The following is a 25,677-nucleotide window of genomic DNA, read 5'->3' as shown; positions in this document are numbered from 1 at the left end:
TGGAGCCCAGCCCGGCACAGGGCCGAGGTGGCACCGGACCCCCGGCTGAGCCCCTCCAGCGTGCACCGGGCCCCGTGTCCCGGCTGGGTTCCGGAGGGAGCGGCGATGGGGAGGGGACCACCACGCACCTCGGTGGCCTCGACCCGTCCCCTCCATGCGCAGTCGCCATCCCCCTGCCCAGCTCTTCCTCGCGCCTCCTGCCCCCTCGCCCCCCAGCAGCCCCCCGTTGCTGCCCCTTTGCTCCTCCGGCGCTCGCCTGACCGAGAGAGGCCCTTGGTGGTGCCGCTACTGGTTCTCCTCGGCCGCCGGGTCGCGGCACGTGCATTCGTCCTGGTCACAGTCAGCAGCAAACGGGATCACCTGGGGGGGCCCAAGGGAGATGTAAGACTCTGCTTTGGGTTCCGTGGCCCGCCAGCACCCCAACGCTTCTGCAAGCCCTCTCCACCCCCATACAGACCGAGAGACTCTTGGGCTGCACCCTGATGTTGGCATTGAGGAGACTGCCAAGCTCCATGCTAGCTGAGAAATGGGCTCTGGTACGGGGTGTCCCTGGCTGAGTTTTATTCTTAGTGTTTTTTTTTCTTTTTGTTAACTTGCATTTCAAATTTTGCAGCCAAGGGTCAGCTTGAGTCTTGTGCCCCAAATATCAAACCCTGGGGAGAAGTCTCCCTTGGTGGGTGTGAGACATGGTGGTCAGGCACCTCTAGATTTCAGTTTCACCTTGTCCCCTGTTACAAAGCCCCCCTTGTCCATGTCTGAGCCCATGGACCTGACCTTCAAGCTACTCCTGGCTCTTCCTGGCTCAGCAAAGCATGAAGGTAGCCTAGCCTCATCTTCTGCGCCTCTTGGAGGAACTCAACCAGGCTCCCCACTGCAAAGGCTGGCCTCCACACTACTCCATGTAGGAGCCAGGTTAGATGCACACAGTTCTTGTGCATTATGGATCAGGAAAACCCAGGCAGACTGAAGGCTGTGTGAGCAGGAATGGCTTCCAGTGGGGCAGGCAGTGGGTCTGTCTACGGCCACCCACAAGCTGTGCTGCTTTGAGACATCCTGTGCAGGTAGGCTCCTTGCACATTGCTTTCTCTACAACAACCTTATGTGGCCGACCAAGCTTATGTCACCTTAGCTGGTGGCAGCAGAGCAAAGTGGGAGGGCACCAGCAGAGCATCTGGCTCCTGGATGACAGTTGCCCAGTCATGGGCCATGGGAGTTAAGGAAACTGTTTCTTCCAGAGGTTTTATACAAACCAGGCTCAGAGACAGGAGTTTTTCTTACAGTAGAAGCACATTTGATTTTTTCACAGCACAGGCCAGTGAGAGGCTGGAGCCTCTTTGGTGTTTGAACCTCATATTCCTGCATGTGCCTTAACAGCAAAGTGCTGGAGGCTTGTGCCGTGGGAGATCTGGGACCTGTGGGGTGTGTGAGCTGGGGCTGGGTCTCCTGAGAGCCATGGGACTGAATCCCCACCCCCCCCTTCCACTGCGAACCCATCCTTGCTCTGAGATGTCATGATATCGTTGTGGAGGTTTCACTCATCACTTGGGTGTAAAGCCTTTTCTCTCCTATCTCAACTGGATCTTCCCAGGACTTTATTTTCCTTTTCTCTGTGTGTGTATGCGTGATGAAAGGAAAAATGATTCAAGCTCCACAACAAAGATGAGAAGATCCAAATTCACATATTTTTGCAGTGAGAAATTATCTCCTGCCCTATGATTTGTTTTCCTGTTGGATATGCTTAGGAAGGATGGGCTGTGAGCGCTGGATAGCAAGTTAGGTGGGAGGGGAGGTTGTGAGGGGAGACAAAGAAGGGTCTGTGCAACCCCAGCGCCAAGTTGCTCCCTCTACACTATTTCTCCCTCCTTCCCTCCCCGGGGAGAATTGGGAGGGAAAGACAGCCCAATGGACCATACCAAAAAAATCCCCTGAAATTGCTCAGTTACGCGACAAGGTGACTTCTGACTCACCATGGCCAGCGCTACATCCTGTGGAAGTCATTTCTTTGGGACTCCTTTCCCAAAAACAAGAGGGAATCCCGTGAACTTCAGCAGGAGCTGGGCTGAGCTTTCAGTCCTGCTGGCCCAGGTCCAAGCCCTGCTGTAATCGGTGGGATGAGGTCTATCAGCTTCAGCTGGCTTTGGTTTAAAATCATGGGTTTGTTCTCCCTTCGTGGGAGAATTGCGTTGTAGGCTCGGTTCCATGGCCAGCAAAGCCAAAGAGCATGGCTAGCATTCACCACTTGATCCTAAATCCTGGCCAGCGCCGCAGAAGATGCTCACTTACCTTCCTGGAGGACAGTGTGGAGGCACAGCAGTCACCCCCGTCGTACTGGCAGTATGCCCGGTTGTTGATGGTGTCGCACCAGCCGTCTGCTTGGAAGGGCTAGGCAGAGAAACGAGATATTGCTGAAAGGGTTATTCAAAAGCGGAAGGTTCCCCCCAAAGCAGAGATCCCAGGCCCTCAGCAAGGCCCCTGTGCACCTCTGATGAGGGCCAAGGCCCAGTTCCGCCCTACACAACCCCCTCTTCAAAGCCAAAGGGCACCAGAAGACCAGTATCCCGGCTGGTGTGTATGGAGGAGTGGGTGCTCAGAGGGCAGCAGCTGTAGCTCGAGGATCAGGGAATTGTGTCAGGAAGCGAGAAGGCAAAACCACATTGCTAGAGAGGGCCCCATCCCAAATGTCACAAGTCCCCATCCCCATCCCACTCAGTGCTTCTCCACAGAGTCCAGAGCCACCCAACTAGAAGTGAGTTCACCACCCCATCTGCTCGTCCACCTTCTCACATGTCTTCACTGTAATCCAGCTCTCTGCATGTACAAAGCTGGGGCAGGGCTCTGTAAGAAGCTGATCCAGCTCTTCTCTCCAACACCCCTCCTCCCAAAGAGCTTGGCTCTGAAGTTGAGCTTGGTGACCTGGCTTGGGCAGCTATGTGCAGAGAGGCTGTTACAAGGATCAACAGAGCATCCTGCTAGAGGATCAGTCTCATCAAGGCAGGTGCTTTATCTCCCTTGGCCTATGAGAAAGGTTCAGCAAGGTCAGGAGTCTCCCAGAAGTACTTGCACTCAAGCCAAGCCAAGCATTGGCAAGCACTGGTTGCAAGGACTATTGCCTGTTACAGAACATGCTTGGTCTGGCTCTGACCCAGAGGAACATGTCTTCAAATTCCTCTAGACTCTTCACTGGAGACTTTAGCCCTGTCCACAGCATGTGGCTGCACCAAACCTTGCCAGGTTGGACTACAAAACTACTTATCTGATGGCCAGCTGGGACAAACAGAAGGGATCTTCATTAAGCACTAGATCACTGCAGTCAAAATCCAGCTCTGGATTGAGCAGAGAGGGCACCAGCCTACTGATAACCAGAAATATTGGCAACGTGTCCACTTTCCAGGTTCAGTCCTTGCCCATCTTCTGCCTCGTTTCTCTTCTTCATGGCCCAAATCCCACCCTCCATAAGGAAATTGTATGGTTGAGTGGTGGGGGATTTTGCATTGCCAAAATTATGGTGGCTTCTCTTTGCACGGCACAGCCCAGTGCCCTTTGCTGCACCGTCGGGTCTGCCTGGACAACTGGGGATTTGCAGGGCCCAGACTGCCTTGGTGCAGCTCAGATAAATGCTCCGTCGTTAACAAGCCTTCTTTACTTTCCGCTCTGATGTGGAAGCAGAAAGCTATCACAGCAGAATAGCTTTCTATCCAGAAATGTTAATGGCACAAGCAGCCATTCAGAAATCCATTTTATTGTTGTTTAGTTTCATGAGTCATCTGATCAGAGAAGAAAAACAAGTGACTGGGGCTGAGAAGCAGCCAACTAGGGCTGAGAAACAAGGTCGTGTGACTGGTGCAACCAAACAACGTCCATGTGATGCTGCACTTGCAGTGAACCGTCAGGAACGATCTGCAGCCGAGGTTTATTTATCACAGAGACACATCAGCACTGCCAAGCAACAACCACATGTGCTAACAGAATGGAGAGGCCATTCATTAACCGAGTGATTAGTAATGAAATGCTTCTCCCTCTCCAGGCTCTGTGATGGTAGCTACTGGCCCAGCAACCATGGCCAACCTCCAGGAGGACTGCTGTCATCACAGCATCACAGAATTAATCAGGTTGGAAGAGACCTCTGGGATCATCGACTCCAACCATTGCCCTGACACCACCACGGCAACTAGACCATGGCACTAAGTGCCATGTCCAGGCTTTTCTTAAACACCTCCAGAGATGGTGACTCCACCACCTCCCTGGGCAGCCCCTTCCAATGGCTAATGACCCTTGCTGAGAAGAAATGCTTCCTAATGTCCAACCCGAACCCCCCCTGGCAAAGCTTGAGGCTGTGTCCTCTTGTCCTATCGCTAGCTGCCTGGGAGAAGAGGCCGACTCCCACTCCACTACCACCTCCCTTCAGGTAGTTATAGACTGCAATAAGGTCACCTCTGAGCCTCCTCTTCTCCAGGCTAACCAACCCCAGCTCCCTCAGCCGTTCCTCGTAGGTCAGACCCTCCAGACCCTTCACCAGCTTGGTCGCCCTCCTCTGGACTTGCTCCAACACCTCAACATCTTTCTTGAAGTGCCTTTCTACATCAGAAAGGGCTCTTGGTGGAAACCTGGCACCCCTTGGCTTATGGAAGCAGCGAGCCCATTTCACTGGATCTGGTGGCCCCAAATGCCAACTGGGCTTCAGAACATAGCCAGACCCAGACTTTGATGGACACACGCCCATAGCACCCCTAAACCTAATGACAGCCAGCTGAAAAATGTCACCGCACCACGACAGCCCTGCACCCGCTGCGCCGAAGCCCATGTGCAGGACTGGTGATAATGCCAATAATTCACCCCAAAAAAGCCATGCCAAAACCAGGGAACCAATGTGACTTTTTGTCATCACAACTCACAAGGAACAGAAACGGGCTCAATACAGGTTGAGGTCACTGCAGGAAGTAGCAGCAGGGATTACAGCAAACCATGGAGTCTGTCTGTGCTATCAGCACCACAGGCCCTGGACCAAATCCAGGCACTCACAGAGAGGTTGTGTTTGCCTGGAAGATCTCGCAAGAGAAGAAGAAAGAGCACACCTTCCTGCATCTGGGAAACTGAGGCACAGCTGGGTTAGGTAGCTCACTCAAAAACAAGATGGGATTTGGCTCCTATCATTGCTGTCGCTAACCACGTCTGGAGAAGACCAGGGTGCCATTTCTTCCACTGAAAAGCATCAGTGCATCTTAAATGATGGTGACCAAAGGTGGTCTCTGATCCACGAAGCATCTTTGAGCACCGTGAGGGCCAGGGCAGGGATCCTGGGGCTGGCCGGTGCAGGGATGCAGGCAGGGGACCGGCCAGGGCTGCTGGCAGGGAAGAACTCGTCTGGGTGTGATTTGCTTTTGCAGCCTTCCACGCGGTGAAGTTTTTCCTTGAGCTTTGCTCCATCTGTCATGACTCACCGGCAAAACAACACCTGCCGCGCTGGTAGTTTCCATACGATTATGGGGAGGTTTGCCCATCCCGGCTGCGCAGGTCTGAAATGGTTTCCAGATCTTGTGTGCAAGGTGGGGGGAGGACAGGGACAGGGACAGGATGGGGAAGGAGAGGCTCTCAGTTTCTCCCTACACCTATTAGGGCTAATTGCCCCCTCCTCTCAACCCGCTGGAGCCCGTACCCCACCCTAAACAAATACAGGCTCCTATGGCAACACTTGTTGGGGAAACTTAACAACTCGTGCTCCAAATTACCTTGGAAAAATATATGAGGGGAAAATAAAAAAATGACTAACTGGACTCAAGGCTCAAGAGACCCAGGTGCAGGGTTCGGGGTCTGCTGTCCCCGCTCCTCGCCCAGCGCCTGGAGAACACGGCGGCTCCCGTTGCTTTGCCTTGTCAAGGCTCTCCAGCTGGTTCCGTCTTTGCAAGCAGAAAAAGCAAAGTAAGGTCACCCCTGAGGGCACAGGCACCCTTGTACTCGCATCAGTCTCATTTTGGTCTTGCAAGATCACGGCAAGGGAGGACACGGGCAATACGATGTACTAAGAACAGGTAATGAGAGAGAGAAAACCCATGCAGGCTCTGTTCAGCCCATGCTTGAGCCATGGGACTCTACAGAAAGCGATGCCAGCAGTGGGAGAAAGAAGGTTTGCCCACGTTGGTGACTTGCAGAAACACTCGATGCTGTTTCTGCTACGTCCAGCTCTGGGGCCCCCAACAGAAAAAGGACATGGAGCTGTTGGAGCGAGTCCAGAGGAGGCCACAAAGATGATCAGAGGGCTGGAGACCCTCTGCTATAGAGACAGGCTGAGAGAGCTGGGGCTGTTCAGCCTGGAGAAGAAAAGGCTCTGGGGAGACCTTCTAGCACCTGAAGGGGCTACAGGAAAGCTGGAGAGGGGCTTTTTACAAAGGCATGGAGTGATAGGATGAGGGGGAATGGTTTTAATCTGAAAGAGGGGAGATTTAGATTAGTTATTAGGAAGAAATTCTTTGCTGTGAGGGTGGTGAGACACTGGCCCAGGTTTCCCAGAGAAGCTGTGGCTGCCCCTCCCTGGCAGTGTTCAAGGCTGTGGATGCGGCTTGGAGCAACCTGATCTGGTGGAAGGTGTCCCTGCCCATGGCAGGGGGTTGGGACTGGATGGTCTTTAAGGTCCCTTCCAACCCAAACCAGTCTGTGATTCTGTGTTTTAAGATGCTGGCAGGAAAAAAGAAACCACCACCGCCCAACTGTGCCACACGCAGGCAATGGATGTGACCCAGGGAAAGGGCCAGTTAGATTTCATTCGCCAGAGTATGCATCCTCCAGCACTGGGGAGGGGGAAAGGGATGGTTGAAATGGCTTGTATAAGCTGGGAAAGAATGAATAAGGTAATTGGTGCAGCCGCTCCACGCCACGGTAAGCGATAGGGAGGTGCTGGGCTAGGCCGCACGCCGGGGAGCCGGGCTGTGTCGGCGAATCTCCCCCCCTCACACCACCCGTCTTCCCTGTTTGCTCAGCCAGGAGCTTCAGCGGGGCATGTGGTAGCATGTGGAGGTGCCGCATCTGGCACGGCCGGGCCCCAGCCCTGTGCTGCTGGCATAAAAATAGTAACCATAAAATCAAGTGCTTGGCCATTTAAATAGGCTAAAAAAAACACACGCTCTCAAAGCTGGGAATAGGCAAGAATGAAAAGAGAAAAAATTAAAGAGAAAATAAAAAAGAGGGAAAAATATTGCAGGCAAAGGAGGGATGTGAGAAAGGACTGGTTAGATCCCGCTGCATCCCGGGCAAAAGCATCTCCGAGGGCTCGGCGGTGCCGTTTCTCTGGAGGCTGCTGGGAGGTGCCATGCAGGGAGCATGAAGAATAAATCACAGATGCCATTGACACTGTACATACTTTGGTGCTGTGTCATGGGTGCTTGATGAACATCATTTCCCAGGAATGCAGGTTTTGCTCTGGTCGAGCAGACCTGAAGGCCCGCTACCTTGCTTTGGGCAGTGACCAGTTCCAGATGAAAAAAAAAAAAAAGAGAAAAAAAATCCAGCGTGCACCTGGCCAGTTGTGTAAGCGAAGAGCCGAAAGGCTCTCCTGCGCTGCTGCTGGGATGGAGAGTGCTTGCCGTTTCCATCTGCCCATAGCTACAGAAAGCCCAGATCCCAGTTTCAGGGGATCAAGTCCAGCCTTAATAAGCAAAAAGTTTCCCCCCAGCCTTCAGGAGGCTGCCCGGCTCCTGGGCTTTGCAACCGCAGAATCACACAGAATGGTTAAGGGTTCGAAGGGTCCTCTGGAGATCATCCAGCCCAACCCCCTGCCAAAGCAGGGTCACCCAGAGCATGTTGCACAGAGTCGTGTCCAGGCGAATATCTCCAGAGAAGGAGACTCCCCACCCTCCCTGAGCAGCCTGTGCCAGGGCTCCCTGAGCAGCCTGTGCCAGGGCTCTGGCACCCTCAGAGTAAAGAAGTTCCTCTTCATATTCAGATGGAACTTCCCATGCTTCAGCTTGTGCCCATTACCCCTTGTCCTGTCACTGGGCACCACTGAGAAGAGTCTGGCCCCATCATCTTGACACCCGCCCCTAAGCTATTCGCCCTTCTCAGCTGTAGCTTTCAAAGCAGCCCCAGAGGAACAGGGAAACCGTCATTTGGGCAGGAGAGACAGGCAGGGACCAGCCTTGGAAAAGCTGCCGTGCTATCAGACCCATGTGCATCAGCTTCACTGCTGCTAACTCTGCTCTTGTGATGGATGAGCCATTACAGAATCACAGAATCAATCAGGTTGGAAGAGCCCTCTGGGATCATCGAGTCCAACCATTGCCCTGACACCACCATGGCAACTAGACCATGGCACTAAGTGCCATGTCCCGTCTTTTCTTAAACACATCCAGAGATGGTGACACCACCACCTCCCTGGGCAGCCCATTCCAATATCTAATGACACTTGCTGAGAAGAAAATTAGTGGTGAAGAAATTAGCGGTGGGAAGATCAGTCAGAGGAGACAGGGAGAGGGCTGGGCAATAAACCTCTGCCAGGGAAATGTTTCCCTTCACTGTGCTCGTGGTCTCCCAAGAGCCACCGCCTTGCAAGGTCTCCAAGAACAAGCCCCCAAAGGCACCAGCATGTGCTCAGCACCAGAAGTGAGGAAGCAGCAGTAGCCCAGGCCAGGGTCTCACCTAGCACGGCTGGAAACCCCTGCAGAGGGATGTCGGCCCAAACCAGGGCTTACAGAACATGTGCCTTGAGCTGCCCCAGAGCTGGAGATTGCTGTAGCTTCAGGGTCTAAGACATGCAAGAGCAGCAGCATCCCAGTCGAAAGCTGCTGTATGGGGCAGGGGGGAGCAGGCAGGGGTGTGTGGGGAAGGGAAAGCATGAAGATGCTGCAGGAGCCCTTGGCCAGGGGTAGGCAGAGGCCAGCTTCTCCCTCCTGGATGCCTTTCCTTCCTTCCCACCTCAGCCACTAGCCAAGATGTTTCAGAAAGCTCTGGGAGGTCCTGGGAGGAGTTGAAGAGGACCCAAAGCCTTGTTAAAAGTCTGGTTCACTTAAAGCCCCTACACATCCACCACCTCAGCTTGGGTCCCTGGAAATGCCCCCTCCCATCCCTGTCTGCATCCCTCCAACATCCCTCCAAACCAGTGTTTCCCTACAGAGGACTGGGGCTGGTGTCAGTCCCTCCAGCCGCAGACATGGCAGGAGCTCATTAAAGCCATGCTATAGCACAGTGTCCCCAGGACACGTCCCTCTCCTTGCACCACCACTCACGCTGGTGAGGCAGAGAGCCCGGCCATTCTTGGCTCCCCCGGCTTGCCCAGGGAAGTTGACTGGGAATGCAGACTGTGGGAGGAAACGACAATGTTCATTGTTTGGATTAAATATTTTTCTTGGCCCTCTCTCTGTTGCAGTGTGTCTTTTATTTTATTATTTTTTTTTTCCTCCCTCCCCTCGACACCCCAAGCGCATTCACTTTCCCTCTCTCCTTCCCGAGGCTCTCCGGCACGCAGGGAGGAAATCAGCCCTGAAAAACACAGAGAGGGACAGAGAGGGAACAGAGCTGGCTCCTGCTCAAAAAGCTTTTTGGGATGCCTTGCTGCCCTGAGCCATTCTGACCAGCGAGCAAGTGCTACCTGGCCCGTTGCAGCGAGGGAGGAAGAGAGCTCTAGAAATTTGGCAAGAGGCACCCAGGACCAAGTGGCCTGAAGAGAAAAAAGAGAAACAAATTCCTACAAACCCAGCACTTCATCCGTCATTTTAATGTCTCGCAGTTTGTGTCACCCGAGCTCTTCCTGTGCTCCCTTTGAACCATGGTGACTGTCCCTTGGAGACACATGCCTGCAGGAGTGCTTGCTAGGAGACATCATGGACCTGCCCCATCACCTCAGACATGGCTAGAAAGCAAAATGGAGAAACAGTGGTTGTTTCTGAGCTTGCTGGTGTCCCTGAGCCACTCGTTAGCTCAGTGTGCAGGCTGCTTTCATCACATCTCGGGTCTTCAGGAACATCTGCGCCAGCTCCAACATCCTTCTCCCCAGGCCTCGCTAAGGAAACAGAGGCTTGTTGCTTGAGAAAGTACACCATATACTCAAAGGAATGCTTCAAGTAAGAGGTGACGGGCAGGAAGGCGGCATCCCGCTGTCTGGGTTCAGCCTATGTGCCATCACTTGTACTGCCGTGTCCAAGGCAAGCAACAGCCCAGCTCCCAGCGGTCTTGGTATGCAGCTGTAGGCATTCTTCAGGACAAAGGGAGTCCCTTGGACATGGGTCTCCTGCAAACATCCAGGCCCTATTTGAATCAGTCTGGACTGAGTTTGGACAGACTCGCTGTCTGAAAGGGGATGAAGAGTGCAGAAGTTAGATTGCTGCTTGGTCTCTAGCCTGGATGCTGCTGTAGATGGTCATAGCAGGAGAGCAGGTCCTTGCCTTCACAGTATCTGAAAGTGCTTCTGCCTCCCAGGCCAGGGTTTGGTTTGGACACACTTCTGCTGCAGAAGTGAGTACGTGGCACCTTGGGCTACTGAATGGAGATGCGTTTCTTCTTCCCTGTCCTGCTCTGTGCCTTGCTCCTCAGGGACCCCACGTCTCAGCAGACAGCAATCTGGAAAGAGCTTTGCACAGTCCATGGGGACAAGAGTGAAGAAAGGGATGGAAAACTGGTGTAGGTGAACACCACATCAGAGCAAGTCTTTGCTTCCATAAAAACATCCCTGTCCATGATCTACTCATGGTGGGGTCCTTAGCCTCACCCTTTTTATGCCCTGATCTCGGTGCTAACAGGAGAAGAAAACCAGAAGCAGAAAAGAACAAGCAAAGAGGAGCAAAGGAAGATGCTGTGTGTCAATAGTGCTCCTGGCAAGCATGGTGGCTCCCAGAGATGTGTCCCCAGCAGTCACCATTTCCAGGGCTGCTGCTGCAGACATGAGAGAAGCCAGGACTTCCCATGCCATGAGCACCAGCCTGCAGTCCTGCCCTCAGCAGCTCGCCTGCTGCTGTGGATTAGATCTCCTGCCAAGCCGTTTGTGCAAAATATGTTGCAGGATAGAACGGGTTATGGAAAACAAGCCCTGAAAACCACAAGGGCCTCCTGACCCACTTGTATCTGGTTTCTGCCAAGTTCTTGTTACAGATCTTAAACAGAAAGAAAAACAATGTACAAGGTATGAAGGAGCTGAAGGGGAATGAATATTCGTGTTGGAAGAGCCGTTGGCTCGGCTACGCTTGGGGATGTTTGTTTATTATCAGAAGCGACTCATTGATTTTTATTTCAGCGGGTGTTTTCGGTGGCTTCCCACTCCCTCTGTGTCACCGGCTGCACAACTGTGACTGCAGGAAGAGGGGAAAGCGGGACGTGGACAGGGATGGAGGGATGGCACCTGAGATGGGGAGAGCAGAGAAGGAGCCATAGGCTGGGGCATCCCAAGTGCAGGCAGCCTGCACAACGGGGCTTGGGGGAGCTGAGGCTGCTCCCACCTCTTTGGGTCTCCACCACCACTGGTGGTTTGCCTGGATGCTGTGGTCCTACCCATGCCAAAAGGCTCTCATCTTTCATGGGTCTGTAAGCACAGTAGAGCTGTGCCTGTCCCCTGTCCTTGTACCATGCTGGCGTGTGATCATTTTATGTCCCTCTGCTTTATCTCCTAAGAAAATGAGGTTTCTATAATCACACTCTACATGTGTGCATGGGACAGAGATCTTCTCACAGTTTAGGAAAAGTATGCCTCAGCTGAGATTTTTGGAAGAGGAGTAGATTTCTTTGGGCTCATCCCCTGGAAGGCTGTATCCCACACTAAGCAGCCCATGCTGCTCATGCCAAGAGCAGCATGAAAATGTATCCAGCAGGTACGTAGAGAGCTCCCCATCTCATCTTCCACTTCCCCAGGGTGAAGGGCTTTGCCTTCACCAGTCAGGGGCCAGATCTGATCCAGAAGTGACCACTACCTGCAGTCCATGCTACTCGTACTCCTCCACCACCTCCACTTGCTGCATTAAGCATGGTGGAAGGTACAGCCCTGCCTAGTCCTTTCAGTATCTGTAGCCCTGATGTCCACTAATTTGTTTAATCCCTTTTTGAACTTAAAGCTGCTACTCACCCCTGCAGCCTCACGTGGCAGCCAGTTTCAGAGTCCAGTGCTCACTGCGCCCAAAGCACCTGTTTGAAACAACCCCCTTGCCGTTCTCAGTGGGTGCTCCTCAGTTCTGTGTTCATCTTATCCAGCACCTCTGTGACTTGGCAACCTCCAGCAGTCTTCTGCTTTCCAAACTGAAGAGTCCCAGATGTTTTAGTCTCCTTGAAGGGCAGCTGTGGCATCCCCTTAATAATTTTCATTGCTTTTCCCAACTCTGCTGCATCCTCTTGAGATGTGCAGGCCAACATGTCATATACTACACAAAATCTGAAGGTACCAGAATCCAGGGCAACTCGTCGAGGCCTGTTTGGTCACCTGCATCACACGGGCTTTAGACTTTGGCAAGACTCCAGAAGGAATTGCAGTCACATGGTCTCGCAAGAGCAGCAGTCACATCCAGTAGGATCTTCTCTGTGTTTCCAAAGCCAGACAGAAGACAGAGGAAGAGTGCAGACTGGATAAGGGTGTCCTGAAATGCTTCCACGGGAACAAGAGTTGAGGGAGTGATGATGTGAGCATCATGAGAGGATACCTTTAAATTCTGTCCATGCTGCAATACCTAGTTGCTCTAGAGTCTCCCTGGAGAAGCTGGAGCGCCTGTAGTGCTCATTGCCTTAAGCCCCAGGAGAGCAGAAGAGGATCTCTTTCCTGGAGCAGAGCATCCCACCAGCACCATGTTTCTGCCTGGTTTCCTGCACTTAGATTTGCCATAGTAGAAAGTCAGAGCACCCCCCAGGTCTGGGAGGAAGGACAATCAAGGGGCCACAGCCCCACTGATGGTAAGGAACAGAGGCAGCTGCCTGCAGCACTTTGCCCAGGGAGCAAGTTAAAGCACAGCAGGACCCTGATTTTAGATAAGACCTCCCACCATCCCTATTGCATACACCTTCAAAGGTGTTAATTCTGGCTGAAAAATGCTGGACACAAGCCACAGACGTTCTGAGAGGGGATTTATGCATGCTGGTGGGAAGAGCCAAGGAGCCATCAGGGTCCTTGACTACCTGTTGGACTGAGAGACTCAAGAACAACTTGCAACCACGAACACGCTTCAATCCCCATCTCATCATTTCCATTGTAACACCTCAGGAATACCGCAAAACAGGGAACAGATTAATGTTACATGGTTGTGATAACACAGCCGGCAGCACGCACAAGGGCAGTGAGACCCTGTCCTGATGTGGGGAAGACCTGAGAAATTCCCAGCAGCTCACGCTCACCACAGCTTTCTGGTGTAGCCCATCTTCACCCAGGGCATGAGGCAGAGACCTCAAGCCAGAGTCTCTGCACGTTCCCCCAGCACTGCACGGCAAAGCCAACCTCAACCAGAGAAGGCACCGAGTCGAATCAGGAAGGAATTGCTAACCGTACGAGGCAGACCACAGCTGTAGTAGCTCTTGCCTAGCTCCAACCATACCAGTATGAAGCCCTGCCTCACGGTGTCTGTCCAAACCGTACTGCCTTAAATACCCAGCAGTTAACCCTCTGCTACCTGCATACAATGGTGAAACAGAGCTGGAGATGGGGGTACAGTCAGTGTGATGCACGTATCGTCTTTTCACAATGTGAAAAGAGAGGAGCCCCTGTAGTGGGAGATAGGGGGGTGCAGAGCTGGTGAGTTGCACAGACTAGGAGATGCTCCATAGCAGCCAATATTGGCCACACATGCATGGACTGTTTTGGACCATGGCAGGAAGAGTCCAAGGCAGCAGCCTGGAACACTGCACATGCTGTCTCCTCCTCTGAAGTCAACTGCCTCTCTTGCTTCTTGGGTACAAGAGGAGCGTGGCTGTGAGCTGGTCACCTCAGGATGGCTTAGAAGAACCTGTCCCAGATGCCACAAACACCTCCCTCCCAGCAGCTGAGCACACCACCAGGACCACGACTGCCTCCTCCCAAACCATGGCAGGGAAGAGGGGTTTCTCTCCTCCTCCACTCCCCTCTCCACCGAGGCCCAAGCCCCCTCCTCTCCCCCTCCAGTGCTGCCATCTGTTTTTCTGCTGATGGCAGGGGATGAGATGTTCCGCTGGCCTTCAAGAGGTGAAGCATGCTCCGTGCTAACTCGTATTCCTGACAGGCTCCTGGAAGGGTTTGCATCCCTCCCTCCCTCGCCTGCTGAACTACGTGCCTCCCTGCTCCGGGGATGGGGAACTTGGCAAGGCACAGTGAGAGGCCGGGAGGCAGATGGACGACCAGATTAATGGAAAGAGAAGGGAGGTGGGGAGAGAAGCGAGAGGGATGAGCAGGCAGGCTGATCCGCCGCCAGTGTACGATAAAGATGAGTGAGAATCCCTCTAATGCCATTGTGCAGTGACCTGAACTTTCCGACGTGAGGCAGGGCTCCAGCTGGGGCTGGGAAGATTGAGTCTTGGCTGCTGCTCCCATGCCCCAGCCTGAAGTGACTCCACCAGGGAGAGACAGTATGACCAGCCAGGTGGCCTGGATTTCTCTTATGTAGGGTTGTTCCCCTTACTGAGGCATCCAGACAAGGAAGCTTCCTCATCCAACACGTGCTCTGCAGTCAATAGAGAGACAATGGCATCTCCGAGGGGTGACTCGGACCTGAGGTGACCTGGACAGTCCACTGGATCAGCATTTCACTGCCCAGTGGAGAACAGGGGCTGGGCTCCTAAAGGATCTGCCTCCAGTGAGAGATTACAGTGAAATTAGGAGGAACCTGGGACTAAGATGTCTCACGGACATGGCAAGTCAAGCTGAACCACATCAGACCCAGCAGGGACTAATGTTCTGCAGGGGCAGAACGTTTCTCATGTAGGTAAATGAAGTGGAGAACAAGAAAAGGAGATGTGGTGGGCAGGCACCATGCAGCAAGGACAGATGAGAGGTTATATCCCATTTCTACCTGACTCTAGCCAGCTGATGTCCCCACATCCCACAAGAGATTGTGTCTCAAGTGAAATGGCCTCCAAGAACTGCAGTGCTTTTGGTCACAAGGATGGAGGCAGGAGAGGAATAGGAGTGAGGGTGGAAGCAAGTGCAGATGAGGTAGAAACAACATCCAGAGCATTTTTTGTGGTCAAACGACAGAACTGGGTAACACCTCCCTTCTTCCCAGTGCTGAGCAGCAGCTCCCAGGGCAATACTTTGAATGGGAACGTTTGGTAAGAGTTATTCTTTATGGCAAGACAATGACTACTATAAAAATATGAAAAAAAGAGTTATCTAGGAAGACTTGGCTTATCAGTCCAACCTTAATAAATAACCTGCAGCATTGTAGAAGAAAACCCAATGAAAAGAACAATCAAAGATACACATGTGAGAAGTGAGGAGGAGGAGAACAGGGAGGAGGCAGTTGTGAGCTGTTTCAAAAAAGAGAGCATCAGGGTGAAAGAAAATCTGAGGATGAATCTTCATTAGTATTACAGTGAGCGACTGTGACCTTAAAAATAGGCCTGTGCTGATGAAATTGCTAACGAGGAAGAAGGCATTGTTCCACAGAGGAGGATCGGGATATCTGACAAATAGATGACCCAAAGGACTACAGGGAGAAACGGGATGACATTCACTTGTATAAAACTGAAGGGCAAGCTCTTGTACTGATGGTAAAACATCTGCTGCTAGCTTGGAGCTCATCAGTTGGAAACAAAAGAGGTAGAGAAAGATCTGGGTGTACTTGCTGACCTCAGGAGATCTCTGAGCTGCCAGACTGATGCAACTGCAGAAATGACAGATATAGTCCTGGGTCCTATCAAAAGAGACATTTCCAGCACAAGGAAGCTTTGTGCAGGGCTTTGGTAAGACCTCAGCTGGAAGAGTGTGTACTGCTTGGTCATTCCTGATGAAAGGTTAATTGAAAGCAGAAAAGGCATACAAAAGTCTACAAGGGTGATGAAGAGCATGGACTCTTCATGTTCTGGTAGGACACTGCAAGATTTTGGCTTGCCTAACCCTCCTCCTGTATGCTAAGACTGCTGTCTAGGATTGCTTTCTAAGAGTAAAGAGGGATGACAAGCATCCAGGAACAGAAAGAGGTATTGGCTGTAACCACGTTTGGGTGGCTAATGAAAAGACAGTGACCGTTACCCCAAGATGCTGGATTTCAGGTATCGGTCCCTATCTCTCTCTCACACACACAAACAAGCTGGCATTTTTCATCATCCCCTACGATACCTCTTGCTGAAGACACAGACCTAAGGTGAGGTGCAGGAACCAGAGAGAAGGAAAGGCTGGGGTGGGTCTGGTGTACCTGAGCCTGAGGGAACATCCTCACACCTATCTCGGCTTTCTCTCCCCTGAGCTGCACAGGAAGGGAAGAAGGAGCACCTCATAGCCCATCTGTTTCTTTTTTGGAAGGACCAACTCCCAGAGAGCACAAGGAGTGGCTCTCCCTTGCTAGCAGGAGAACCACAGACAGGATCACCACAACCGTCTAGACTGCTCTTCCACATAAGCCCATCCTACTTCAAATACATTGCCCCAAACCTGAGCTAAAAGATATGGTTTAGAAAGACCTGGAGCTCCCAAAACACCAGAGGATCCATCGCTAAGCTCTGGTACTCAACTGTCAAACACCTCTCTAGCATACAGCACCTCATTCCCCTATGCTTGCAGCCCATGTCTTGCAGTAGAGACGCACCACACAGCCGTCGAGTTTGGGAAATAACTGCTGCACCTTCTGTTGACCATAACATTTCCTTCCTGGGAATGTGCCCCTTGCAACATTGCCCTTTCTCCCACACTTCAGTCGACAAAGAGCTGAGCTAGGCAGAATCGGTGAGCAAAAGCGATCGTTTGCATTGAAACGAGCACATAAAAAAAAAAGTCAGCAAAACCCAAGCTATTTTTGGTGTGCAAACTTCATTTACATTTTCCTTTTTGGTAAAAATCCCAAATTTTCAGCATACAACATTCCAAAATACCCCCCCCTTCTTTTCCTCAATCATAATAACAGCTAGTGCTGGACAAAGACTGCCTATTTTTAATTTCCTTTGCGAACTGACTCCAGGCTGCCTGTGATTTTCTCCTGCCTGGTCATTATTCAATGCGAAATGAGCGGCTAACCGATTTCTGCAAGGAATTCTTTGTCTGCAGATTCTTCAGGAGCAGCGGTTTGTTTTGCATGTACAAGGCTGGAAATCCTAGTTATTTTGGTTGGACGCGTGAGTCACGCAGGGCTTTTCTGGATCCGTGTTACTCTAGAACTGCAGTTCTGGTCAAGGAAACATCCAGGTTTGGAGTCAGCACGAGGTTTTTGGGGATACCCCTTGCCAGTGAAATCCTTTTGCTAGAACATTCTTCCTGGGCTGGCCAAGAAGAAGCAGGCAAGGAGGGAAACGGGTTATTCTGCAGCTCTTGTTCCCCAGCATCGCCCTGGCTGCGGGGGACCGTACCCAAGGGTGCTTGCTCTGGTCTCTCTACTCAGCCAGAAAGCCCTGGTCGAGCTTGGAGCAAACGTGAGATCAAAGCCATCCGGCTTTGTGCTGGAGCGAGTCTTTGTTGCCAGGAGCTCTCCTGCAAGGAGCAGGCAGCTCCTGCTGGGGGTGGTGGGGGCTTACCTCGCACGACTGGATGCAGTGAATGACAGAGGGGTCTGGGTACCATCGCCACCTGCCCGTGCACACAATGTGCTGAGGAGGGAAGGAGAAAAGAACTGTTAGGTGAGGCAGCAGAGGGAGGGCAATAGCCACCAGTGATCCTTGGAGGTGGAGGGTCTCCCACAACACTGTGGTGCAGAACAGCAGCAGCACCTCCAGGACCCTCCCTGCACCTCTGCCCCATGGGAAACTCTTTGAAGCCCATCAAACCCACGGCAGCTACACCTGGTTCACCCACAAACCAGGGTACGTTGTTCAAGGCAGAGGTTAGACAGACACATGTGGTGTATACGTAGATGCACATAGATATACAACTGGGAGAGGACAGAGGGAGATGGCAGGGACCACCAGAGAAGTGGGTTTGGCTGGCAGTGCCACCTCACAGTGGCTGACTTGGCCACGAGCCGCTGCTGGGAGGAAACCACCTGAGGCCACAACAGGCTAGAGTCAGCCATCACCTCTCTCTGTGATGCCAGAGTCACCACCTTCTTGCACATACGGAATGGGGGGTTCAGCCAGTCATCACTCGGTGCCTGCATCAATGAGCTCATTGACCCCTGCCCAGGCTCCGAGACCCGGGTCCTGGGAGGACTCACCTCCCCAGACCTGGCCTGGAGCAGACACACCAGGCTCACGTTCACTCGCAGGGCTGAGGTTATCGCTGGTATTTACGAGGCACGAACTCAGCTGTTGCAGCCAAACGGACACAGAGGGAGATATGAAGGGCTTGGTTTCACGGCGCTGGAACGCGCCGTCCCGCTCGTTCAGCGGGGGTTTGTGGGGAGCGCTCGTGATTACACAGGGGGAAGAAAAGCCCCACCGCACAGGCAATTTCCTCCTTGTAAATCTCAGGCAGGCTTTGAAATCTGAGGCCCCATAAAACGACGTCTGGCCTGTGAAGGTGTCCTAGGATGCCCTTCGCAGCGCCGGAGGAGCACAGAGGGGCACGTATGTTTTCTCCTGGCCTCCCCTTTGACATGCGGAGCAGCAGGCAGCCCAGCTCCAGCATCCCTGGGTGGCACAGCTCTGCCCACGCAGGACCTGCTGCAGGTCCTTCAGCTGCGTGTTCGGTTGAGATGGTGATGGGGCTGGGGCAAGATGAGGTCCTGGCTGTCCTCAGGGAAGGCAGATGTGGAGGGAGCTGCCATCACATGGGGCAGAGGCTGGGGATGGTGGCTGAGCTCGCCAATTCCTGCTCAGCCCAGAGGCTGTTTGCATCCTAACCACACTGACTTGTTTTATGTGTGGCTGGTGGACAACTTGAATAGCATTTTAGTACACTCATATTAATATATTCATATCACAGACTGGGAAATAAGGGGCAGAGGGACAAACCTCCTCAGCTATGGGATGCAATGAATCACAGTTGAAAGCAAAATGACCCTGTCCATGGCAGGGGGGTTGGAACTAGATGATCTTTAAGGTCCCTTCCAACCCAAACCAGTCTGTTATTCTATGAAAACGGGACCATGCCCTCCCCGAGTGGCCTCTGCAGCTCCCTGTGTGGTTCACCCCATCCTCTCCATCACCTCGGGAGCACGGTGGCTCCCAGGAACGGCGAGCTGTTGGAGGCTTGGAGGAGCAAAGCGGGGGGCAGAGGCAGAGAGGAAAACAAGACAGTTCAGGGAGAGAGCTCCTGGCAAGGGGGAGCGCCGCTGCTTAAAATAACGCCTCCCCTCCTCCTCTTCCTCCTCCCTTGCACAAGAGCCCGCAGTGGCGGCGAGAGGCAAGACGAACGCCACCGCCTCGATGGGCCAAGCCCTCCGATCCCTCAGAGGCCAGGACTCCTTCCAAGGCTCGTGCTTAACCATCCCACACGCCCTGGGTGTCCTCACCCCCCGGCAGCGATCCGCTGGGGTACAGTAGTATCCACAGGCACGATGCTGGGCCTCCTGCGGCTTCCCAGGAGGAGGGGAACGCATTTGGAGAGGAGCGCTGGCTCCTGGGGAGATTGTTTGCTTTTCTTTGTTCCACCTCCTTCCTTATATGCATCTCGGTTTTATTTTAAGAAAATATTACCCTGGCGGAGCTGCTTTTTGGGAAAGTTGTGCCATTAGGATCCAAACTATTTGAGCTATTTGAGCTGTTTTGCCTACAAAATGAGTAAGAGATGGGGAGGGGAAGGCTCCCCTGTTCCAGCAGCAGAGGCAACTGGCCGGCCAAGGGTCCTGGCAGCCAGGGACACCTTCCAGCTGACAGTGCCCTGCCTCCTCCCTGGCAGGGAGATGCCTGCCTGGGGTTGCATCTCTGCTGCCAGGTAATCGGGGACCAGGGCTCACGCTGTGCCCAGCGCCAGGGGCAGTTTTTGCTCTCTCAGCACGCTGGCTGACAATCACAGCAGCTTAGCAGGTTTAGGCATGCAGCTCACCCTGAAAAATCAGCAGGATTCCTACATTTCTCTTCATTCGTTGCGGTATCCTGCAAGTCCTTGAAAGCTGGCTTGGGAGCTGGTAACTTACGCTGAACTTTGGTACAGGAGAGCAGGAGGCTGTGCAAGAGTGTCCGCAAGGGAGGAAATCACAGAATCAATGAGGTTGGAAGAGACCTCTGGGATCATCGAGTCCAACCATTGCCCTGACACCACCATGTCAACTAGACCATGGCACTAAGTGCCATGCCCAGAGGAGGAAGAAGTGGTGGGAGGGAGGAGGACCTCGGCACTGGAACCTGCTGACAGGGAACAGCAGGGACCTCCAAGAGCACACAGCCTGGGCAGCTCCTTGGAGAGGGCCAGCCAGCCCCGAGATCACTTATGCTGCTTGTCTTCCCAAGTCTTACCCATCTTTACCCGAGGCAAAGAGCTTTTGGTTAAAAAACACCAGATAGAAAGGAGGGGAGCTCCCCTCTATGCTGCCAGTGAATCCCCTGCTAGAGGAATCCACCTCCCCGCTTACCTGGACTCTGGTGGGCTGCAGACGGTGATCCATAGTCTCAGCAGTTACATTTTCGGGCAGTATGACGGGGTCGCTGGGAGGCACGACACAGGAAGGTATGCACACAGCACCTGCGGGAGGAGAGACAGCCTTGAGGGCTTCATCAGGAACCAGGCAACTGTGTTTTACAGGAGGGCACCAGACCCAAACGTGTAGGCTTCTCACAGAGGGTAGAGGTGGATGTAGGGGAGACCCTTTCCCTCCCAACCTGGGATGACAATTCCTTCCCCAAACCCAGAATTATGCAAGACCCGACAGAAGTTGTGTTGAGTTCCCTTCTCCCAGATGAGAGGAATATTGAACATGCCCTAAGAGATGGATTCAAGCCCTGGTGGCAGGACATGGGATCCAGCATGAAAATAAGTCTAGCCTGGATGCTATGGGATGTTTGTTGAATGTTGACATGTTAGGAAGCATCTTTCATAGGTTTTTCTACCACGCTGAATTACCACTACCTTCCTATGACCCAGGAAGAAAAAAAGCTGCAAAAACCACCTTGGAAAACCAGGTGGATCCCAGCCCTAACCCCAGCCCTACATCAGGTCTGTCCAAAGCTTAGCCTTAGCAGGCCCTGCCCTTAGACCCGCCTCAGCCTGTTTTGATCAGACCCAGATAACTAGTGTGTTTGCTTCGGAGTGGCGTGGGCTTTGCTCCAGTGTCCTGTCCAGCACGATGACAGAGAAGATGCAATGACTGAGACTGAGTATCGCAGCTTCTCCTGAAAGCACAAAGCGACCGAATCCAGGAGAAAGAAATGGGTGATGTGGTCCCTCATCTGGTGAAAGTGCCCTGTTACACACAACTGTCACTGCAGCTTTTATCTAGGACCTGCCACGTTAACCCTGCAAACACCAGCAGTAATAACAAGTGGAGAGGCCTTGGGGCAGGGGATGGAGGGCTACAGATTAGGAAGATTACTGCAAAGGGCTGGGTTTGCCCTAAAGACAAGTCCTTGCTCCTTCTGAAAAGAGAGATGCTCAAGCTGGAGCCACCTTCAGCTTTGAGTCTTGCCCATGAGTACAACCAGGGTGTACACAAGGCTAAAGCCACCCTGGCTCTATGTTTAGAAAGAGGATGGAAAAGAAAACAGGATTTTTTTTTTTTTTTTTTTTCCATAGATTTAGTGGGGATAGTTACAAGAAGAAGAGTCATCGTGACCTTCAGCCCTCTGGGAGGGCTGAGTCAACATAAGGTTTGGTTTGCTGTTTAGTTTTCGCCTGCCCTCACCTATGCCGTGCCCCTGCTCGCACTTGTACTCCACGAAATTCAGCTCCGGGGGTGGTGGGCAGGTGCCCCGTAAGCTCTCGCACAGTTTGAACTCCTCTGTCCATAGGCCCTCCTTGGTGCAGACGATGGGAACCTGCAAAGCAGAAGGAGAGCAGCCGGTGTTACTACTGCCAGCGGCAGGGCTCACCCTGCCTGGCCACTGCCCAGCTCTGGGGGGAGCAAAATGCAAGGGCCCCCCTCCTGCCAGTGAGGTCCAGGGGGAAGTCCTCTGGGGCAGCTGGGTTGCAGCCATCTGGTCCAGCCTGTGTGTGTGCTTTGTGTTACTGCCCAGAAAGCAAATTGTTTCCAGCCGCCACTGGATCCCACCAGAGGAAATCAACCGTACTCCTTCCGACACGACCCTTCCAGCAGATCAGATGCGAAACATGCGTTGAGGTGTTGGAGTGAGTGCAGAGGAGGGCGACCAAGCTGGTGAAGGGTCTGGAGGGTCTGACCTATGAGGAATGGCTGAGGGAGCTGGGGTTGTTTAGCCTGGAGAAGAGTAGGCTCAGAGGTGACCTTATTGCAGTCTACAACTACCTGAAGGGAGGTTGTAGTGGAGTGGGAGTCGGCCTCTTCTCCCAGGCAACTAGCGATAGGACAAGAGGACACAGCCTCAAGCTTCACCAGGGGAGGTTCAGGTTGGACATTAGGAAGTATTTCTTCTCAGAAAGGACCATTAGCCATTGGCAGGGGCTGCCCAGGGAGGTGGTGGAGTCACCATCTCTGGAGGTGTTTAAGAAAAGACTGGACATGGCACTTAGTGCCATGGTCTAGTTGCCATGGTGGTGTCAGGGCAATGGTTGGACTCTGTGATCCCAGAGGGCTCTTCCAACTTGATTTATTCTGTGAAACCTGGGTGGCAGAGGCTGGCAGACAGCAGCCCCCATCCCCAGGCAAGCCCCTTGGTTAGCAAGCCTGCTGCAGCAAGGTCACCCAGCATCCCAAGTGAATACACTCGCAGCAGCTCCCAAAACACGCTGGAAACCCTCTACTTTTGCTTTCCACCCCTTTTCACTCAAGACAAGCAGACTTGCCTAGGACCAGAGCAGGAGAGCATCCCCAGGCAGTGCTGCGCCCCGTGCTGTGGCTGGCATCCCGCAAGAAGAGCTTTGGGTTTGCAGCGGAACTGCTGTTCGGTGTTCCCCACACATTTGGCCCTGGGGACGGCCGAGCTGCTGCAGGGTCCTCCTGCACGGTGGGGCACAGGGATCCCTGCTGTTTTCAGGTGCTCTGAAGCACAACGCTCGGCTGACCTCTGCCTCCCCCCGCAAGTCACTCACCTGGTGTCCCTGGGGCTCACAGCTGAGGACACACTGGCTGTCCAGCTCGAAGCCCCGCGTGCAGTTGTACATGCCCTCGAAGACGGGCGGCGGGGGCTCGCACACCACGGGGACGCAGTGCCCCTCTTCCCACTGCCCACTCTCCAGGCACTGGACCTTCAGGAACTTCCTGGGGAAACACAGACGCCAGGCTGGGCTGCAGCCCCCCAGATGCCTCCCACCTCAGCCATACCAAGCATCCCACAGAGGCAAGAGCACCTTGGAGACATCTCTCCTGCAGCACAACCAAGCCCCATGTTTGGGGTTTCCCCATGCCATCCCATCCCTCACTGCGGGCAGGTCCTCCTGAAGGGACAGCCCATGCTCAGCCAGGACCTTTCCTTCCCTTCACTGGGAGATCACACTGATTTAGGAACAATAGCTATTTTTTCCTTGCGCTCACCACCCCATCGCTCCCCACCTCTCGTGGTGCCCCTAAACCATTCCTCTCTGGCCCGCAGCCCCTGCGGGTCCTGGGCTGCTTTGTCCCACCACCAGTAGTTACATACTTTGCTGGATGGAGTGAGCCTCCACCAGTAAATCCTGCTGGCCTGCACCCAGCTGCTCCTGAGGCTCCTCTTTGTACTCCAGCCAGATCTGTCAACCCCGCTCTCGCCGAGGGGTAGTCGTACCGCACCAGACCCATACCATCCTGGGCTGCTAAAACAGCCCGGGCGCAAACCACTTGCCAAAAAAACAACGAAAAAGAAAGGAAGGAAAAAGTCCAGGAGTGGAGCCCACCCACTTTTCAGTCTCCTGTCCTCAGCAGTGACGGAGACACTGTGTCTTTTACATAGAGGCACCAAAACCCCTCAAGGCATGGGGCCAGCTGGGATCTGCTCTCCCAGAAGAGGAGATGTCACCACAACCCCAGACATTGACACACAAGTTTTGAAAGCACTGATGGGCCTTACCTGAGCCAGGGCTGATTGCTCCATCCTTAACAAGACTTTTTTGTGCCCTTCTTTACCAGACAGTCTGCTCCAGCTGCTTGCCCCTGCCCTCTCCCACCCCTGGTGCCAGCAGGCAGGGCTCCAGGTGCCACCTTACCAGCAAGAGGACCCCATCTGCACCCCACTGCCAGACCTGGGGCAGGAGCTGGTGTCCATCCCCATTACATTTCTGCTGGGAACTCCTGGATGGGAAATTTGAGAGTTTTTTGAAGCATTCTCATCCTTCCACACAATATCTTCCCACCAGACCACTCCAGGAGAGTGTGCTCCCGCAGCCTGAGCACCTGAGCAGCAAATGGTGCTGCAAAGTCACCCCGAGAGCAGTAGCCTTGAATCAACTGAAGGGAACTGCAGCTATGTAAGATTTTGGAAGGGTAGTGAGGAGGAACAGCTCTGGATCCCATTGTGGGCATCTGTGGTTTCATCCCACCTGCTAATTTAACTTGGTTGCTCGCCCTTTCCACTGGGATGATGGTCACTGCCTTTCGAAGATGTCCCCATCAGACCTTGCCTCCTCCCGTGTCTGTTTGAACGCTTTTCTTTGCCCACCTTTAAAGGTGAGCCAAGGTGCACACTGAGAGGCACTGATCTGTGTTGGACGTCCAGGTCCTCAAGTGGCATTTTCCCCTTCTTGCATCGCCTGGCACGCAGGGTGTGATCCAGCTGTATGACTTGCAAGAGGTAAATCACTGGGGGTTCAGCCGATGGCATTACAGCGATAGGAGCAAAGTCTCACTGCGACAGCGAGGTCTCGGGCACCGAGCAAGCTCCTCTACAAAGCAGGAGCATCCCAGCCACACACTGCTTCTATAGCCATTGGGCTATAACCAGTGCAGCCATGGCACCTCCCTGTTGCTCCTCCAAATGGTGGCAGATGCTCTTTATCAGGGAGTCGGGGAAGATCTGGAGAGGAGGGCTGAGCGTGGGGAGGACACGCTGCAGGAGCTGCAGTTTGCACAGGTGCACACTGTGGTTTGCAGCCCCATCACCTTCACTGGGGCTTCTTGTCTTGATGTGGTGCTGGAGTGGTGCCAGCACCATGCACGGCCTCTCCCACCTCTCCCCAGACCTGCACCCCCCTAGACCTGGGGCGAGAAGCCACCTTGCTCTGAAGGCTCACCTCACTGCCAGCATCCGTGCTGGGGAACTTCAAACAGGGCTGGCCTGGCCTGACCCCAGGGTAGAAGGTGGCGTGTGGACCACTGCCGCACGTATGAAGTGAGCGGTTTATATTAAGGCACAGAGAAGGGAAGGGAGCGGCTTTTAAAAAATACATATATATATATATATATATATATATATATATATATATATATATATATAAAAAACACACAACCTCATAGCAGCTTGAAATTTCCAGACCCCCACGACTTCTTCTGATCTGGGTTAGCAGCATTTCTCGAGGATTAACGAGGAAGCCAGGAAAATCAGAGTCAAAGCTTTCCCCTCCAACTGGGCAAGCGGATGCCTAATGGGTAGAGGAGGCAGGGGAGACGTCCGAGGCCAGCGAGAGCTGAGCACGCAGGAGTCTGGCCAGGATCCAGCCACGTACTGGGGCAGCCAGCTTGGGGGAACTGGGTC

General features: G+C 53.3%; 1 protein-coding gene across 1 annotated transcript in view; it reads right to left on the bottom strand.

Annotated features, from left to right (window-relative positions):
* Positions 1–285: 285 nt before the first annotated feature.
* PAPPA2 (pappalysin 2) overlaps positions 286–25,677 on the bottom strand; it is a 93,584-nt gene continuing 68,192 nt past the window's right edge. Inside the window, exons 17-22 of the mRNA XM_068416771.1 lie at positions 23,105–23,273; positions 21,783–21,915; positions 20,517–20,626; positions 17,584–17,655; positions 2,284–2,382; positions 286–360 (exon numbers count right to left, since the gene is read on the bottom strand). Of these exons, the coding sequence (XP_068272872.1) occupies positions 286–360; positions 2,284–2,382; positions 17,584–17,655; positions 20,517–20,626; positions 21,783–21,915; positions 23,105–23,273 (658 nt within the window). The remainder of the gene's footprint in view (positions 361–2,283; positions 2,383–17,583; positions 17,656–20,516; positions 20,627–21,782; positions 21,916–23,104; positions 23,274–25,677) is intronic.

The sequence above is a fragment of the Nyctibius grandis genome, chromosome 21 (assembly GCF_013368605.1).
Source record: "Nyctibius grandis isolate bNycGra1 chromosome 21, bNycGra1.pri, whole genome shotgun sequence".
In the NCBI taxonomy this organism is placed as follows: domain Eukaryota; kingdom Metazoa; phylum Chordata; class Aves; order Nyctibiiformes; family Nyctibiidae; genus Nyctibius; species Nyctibius grandis.
This window is presented reverse-complemented; position numbering and strand designations above follow the sequence as displayed.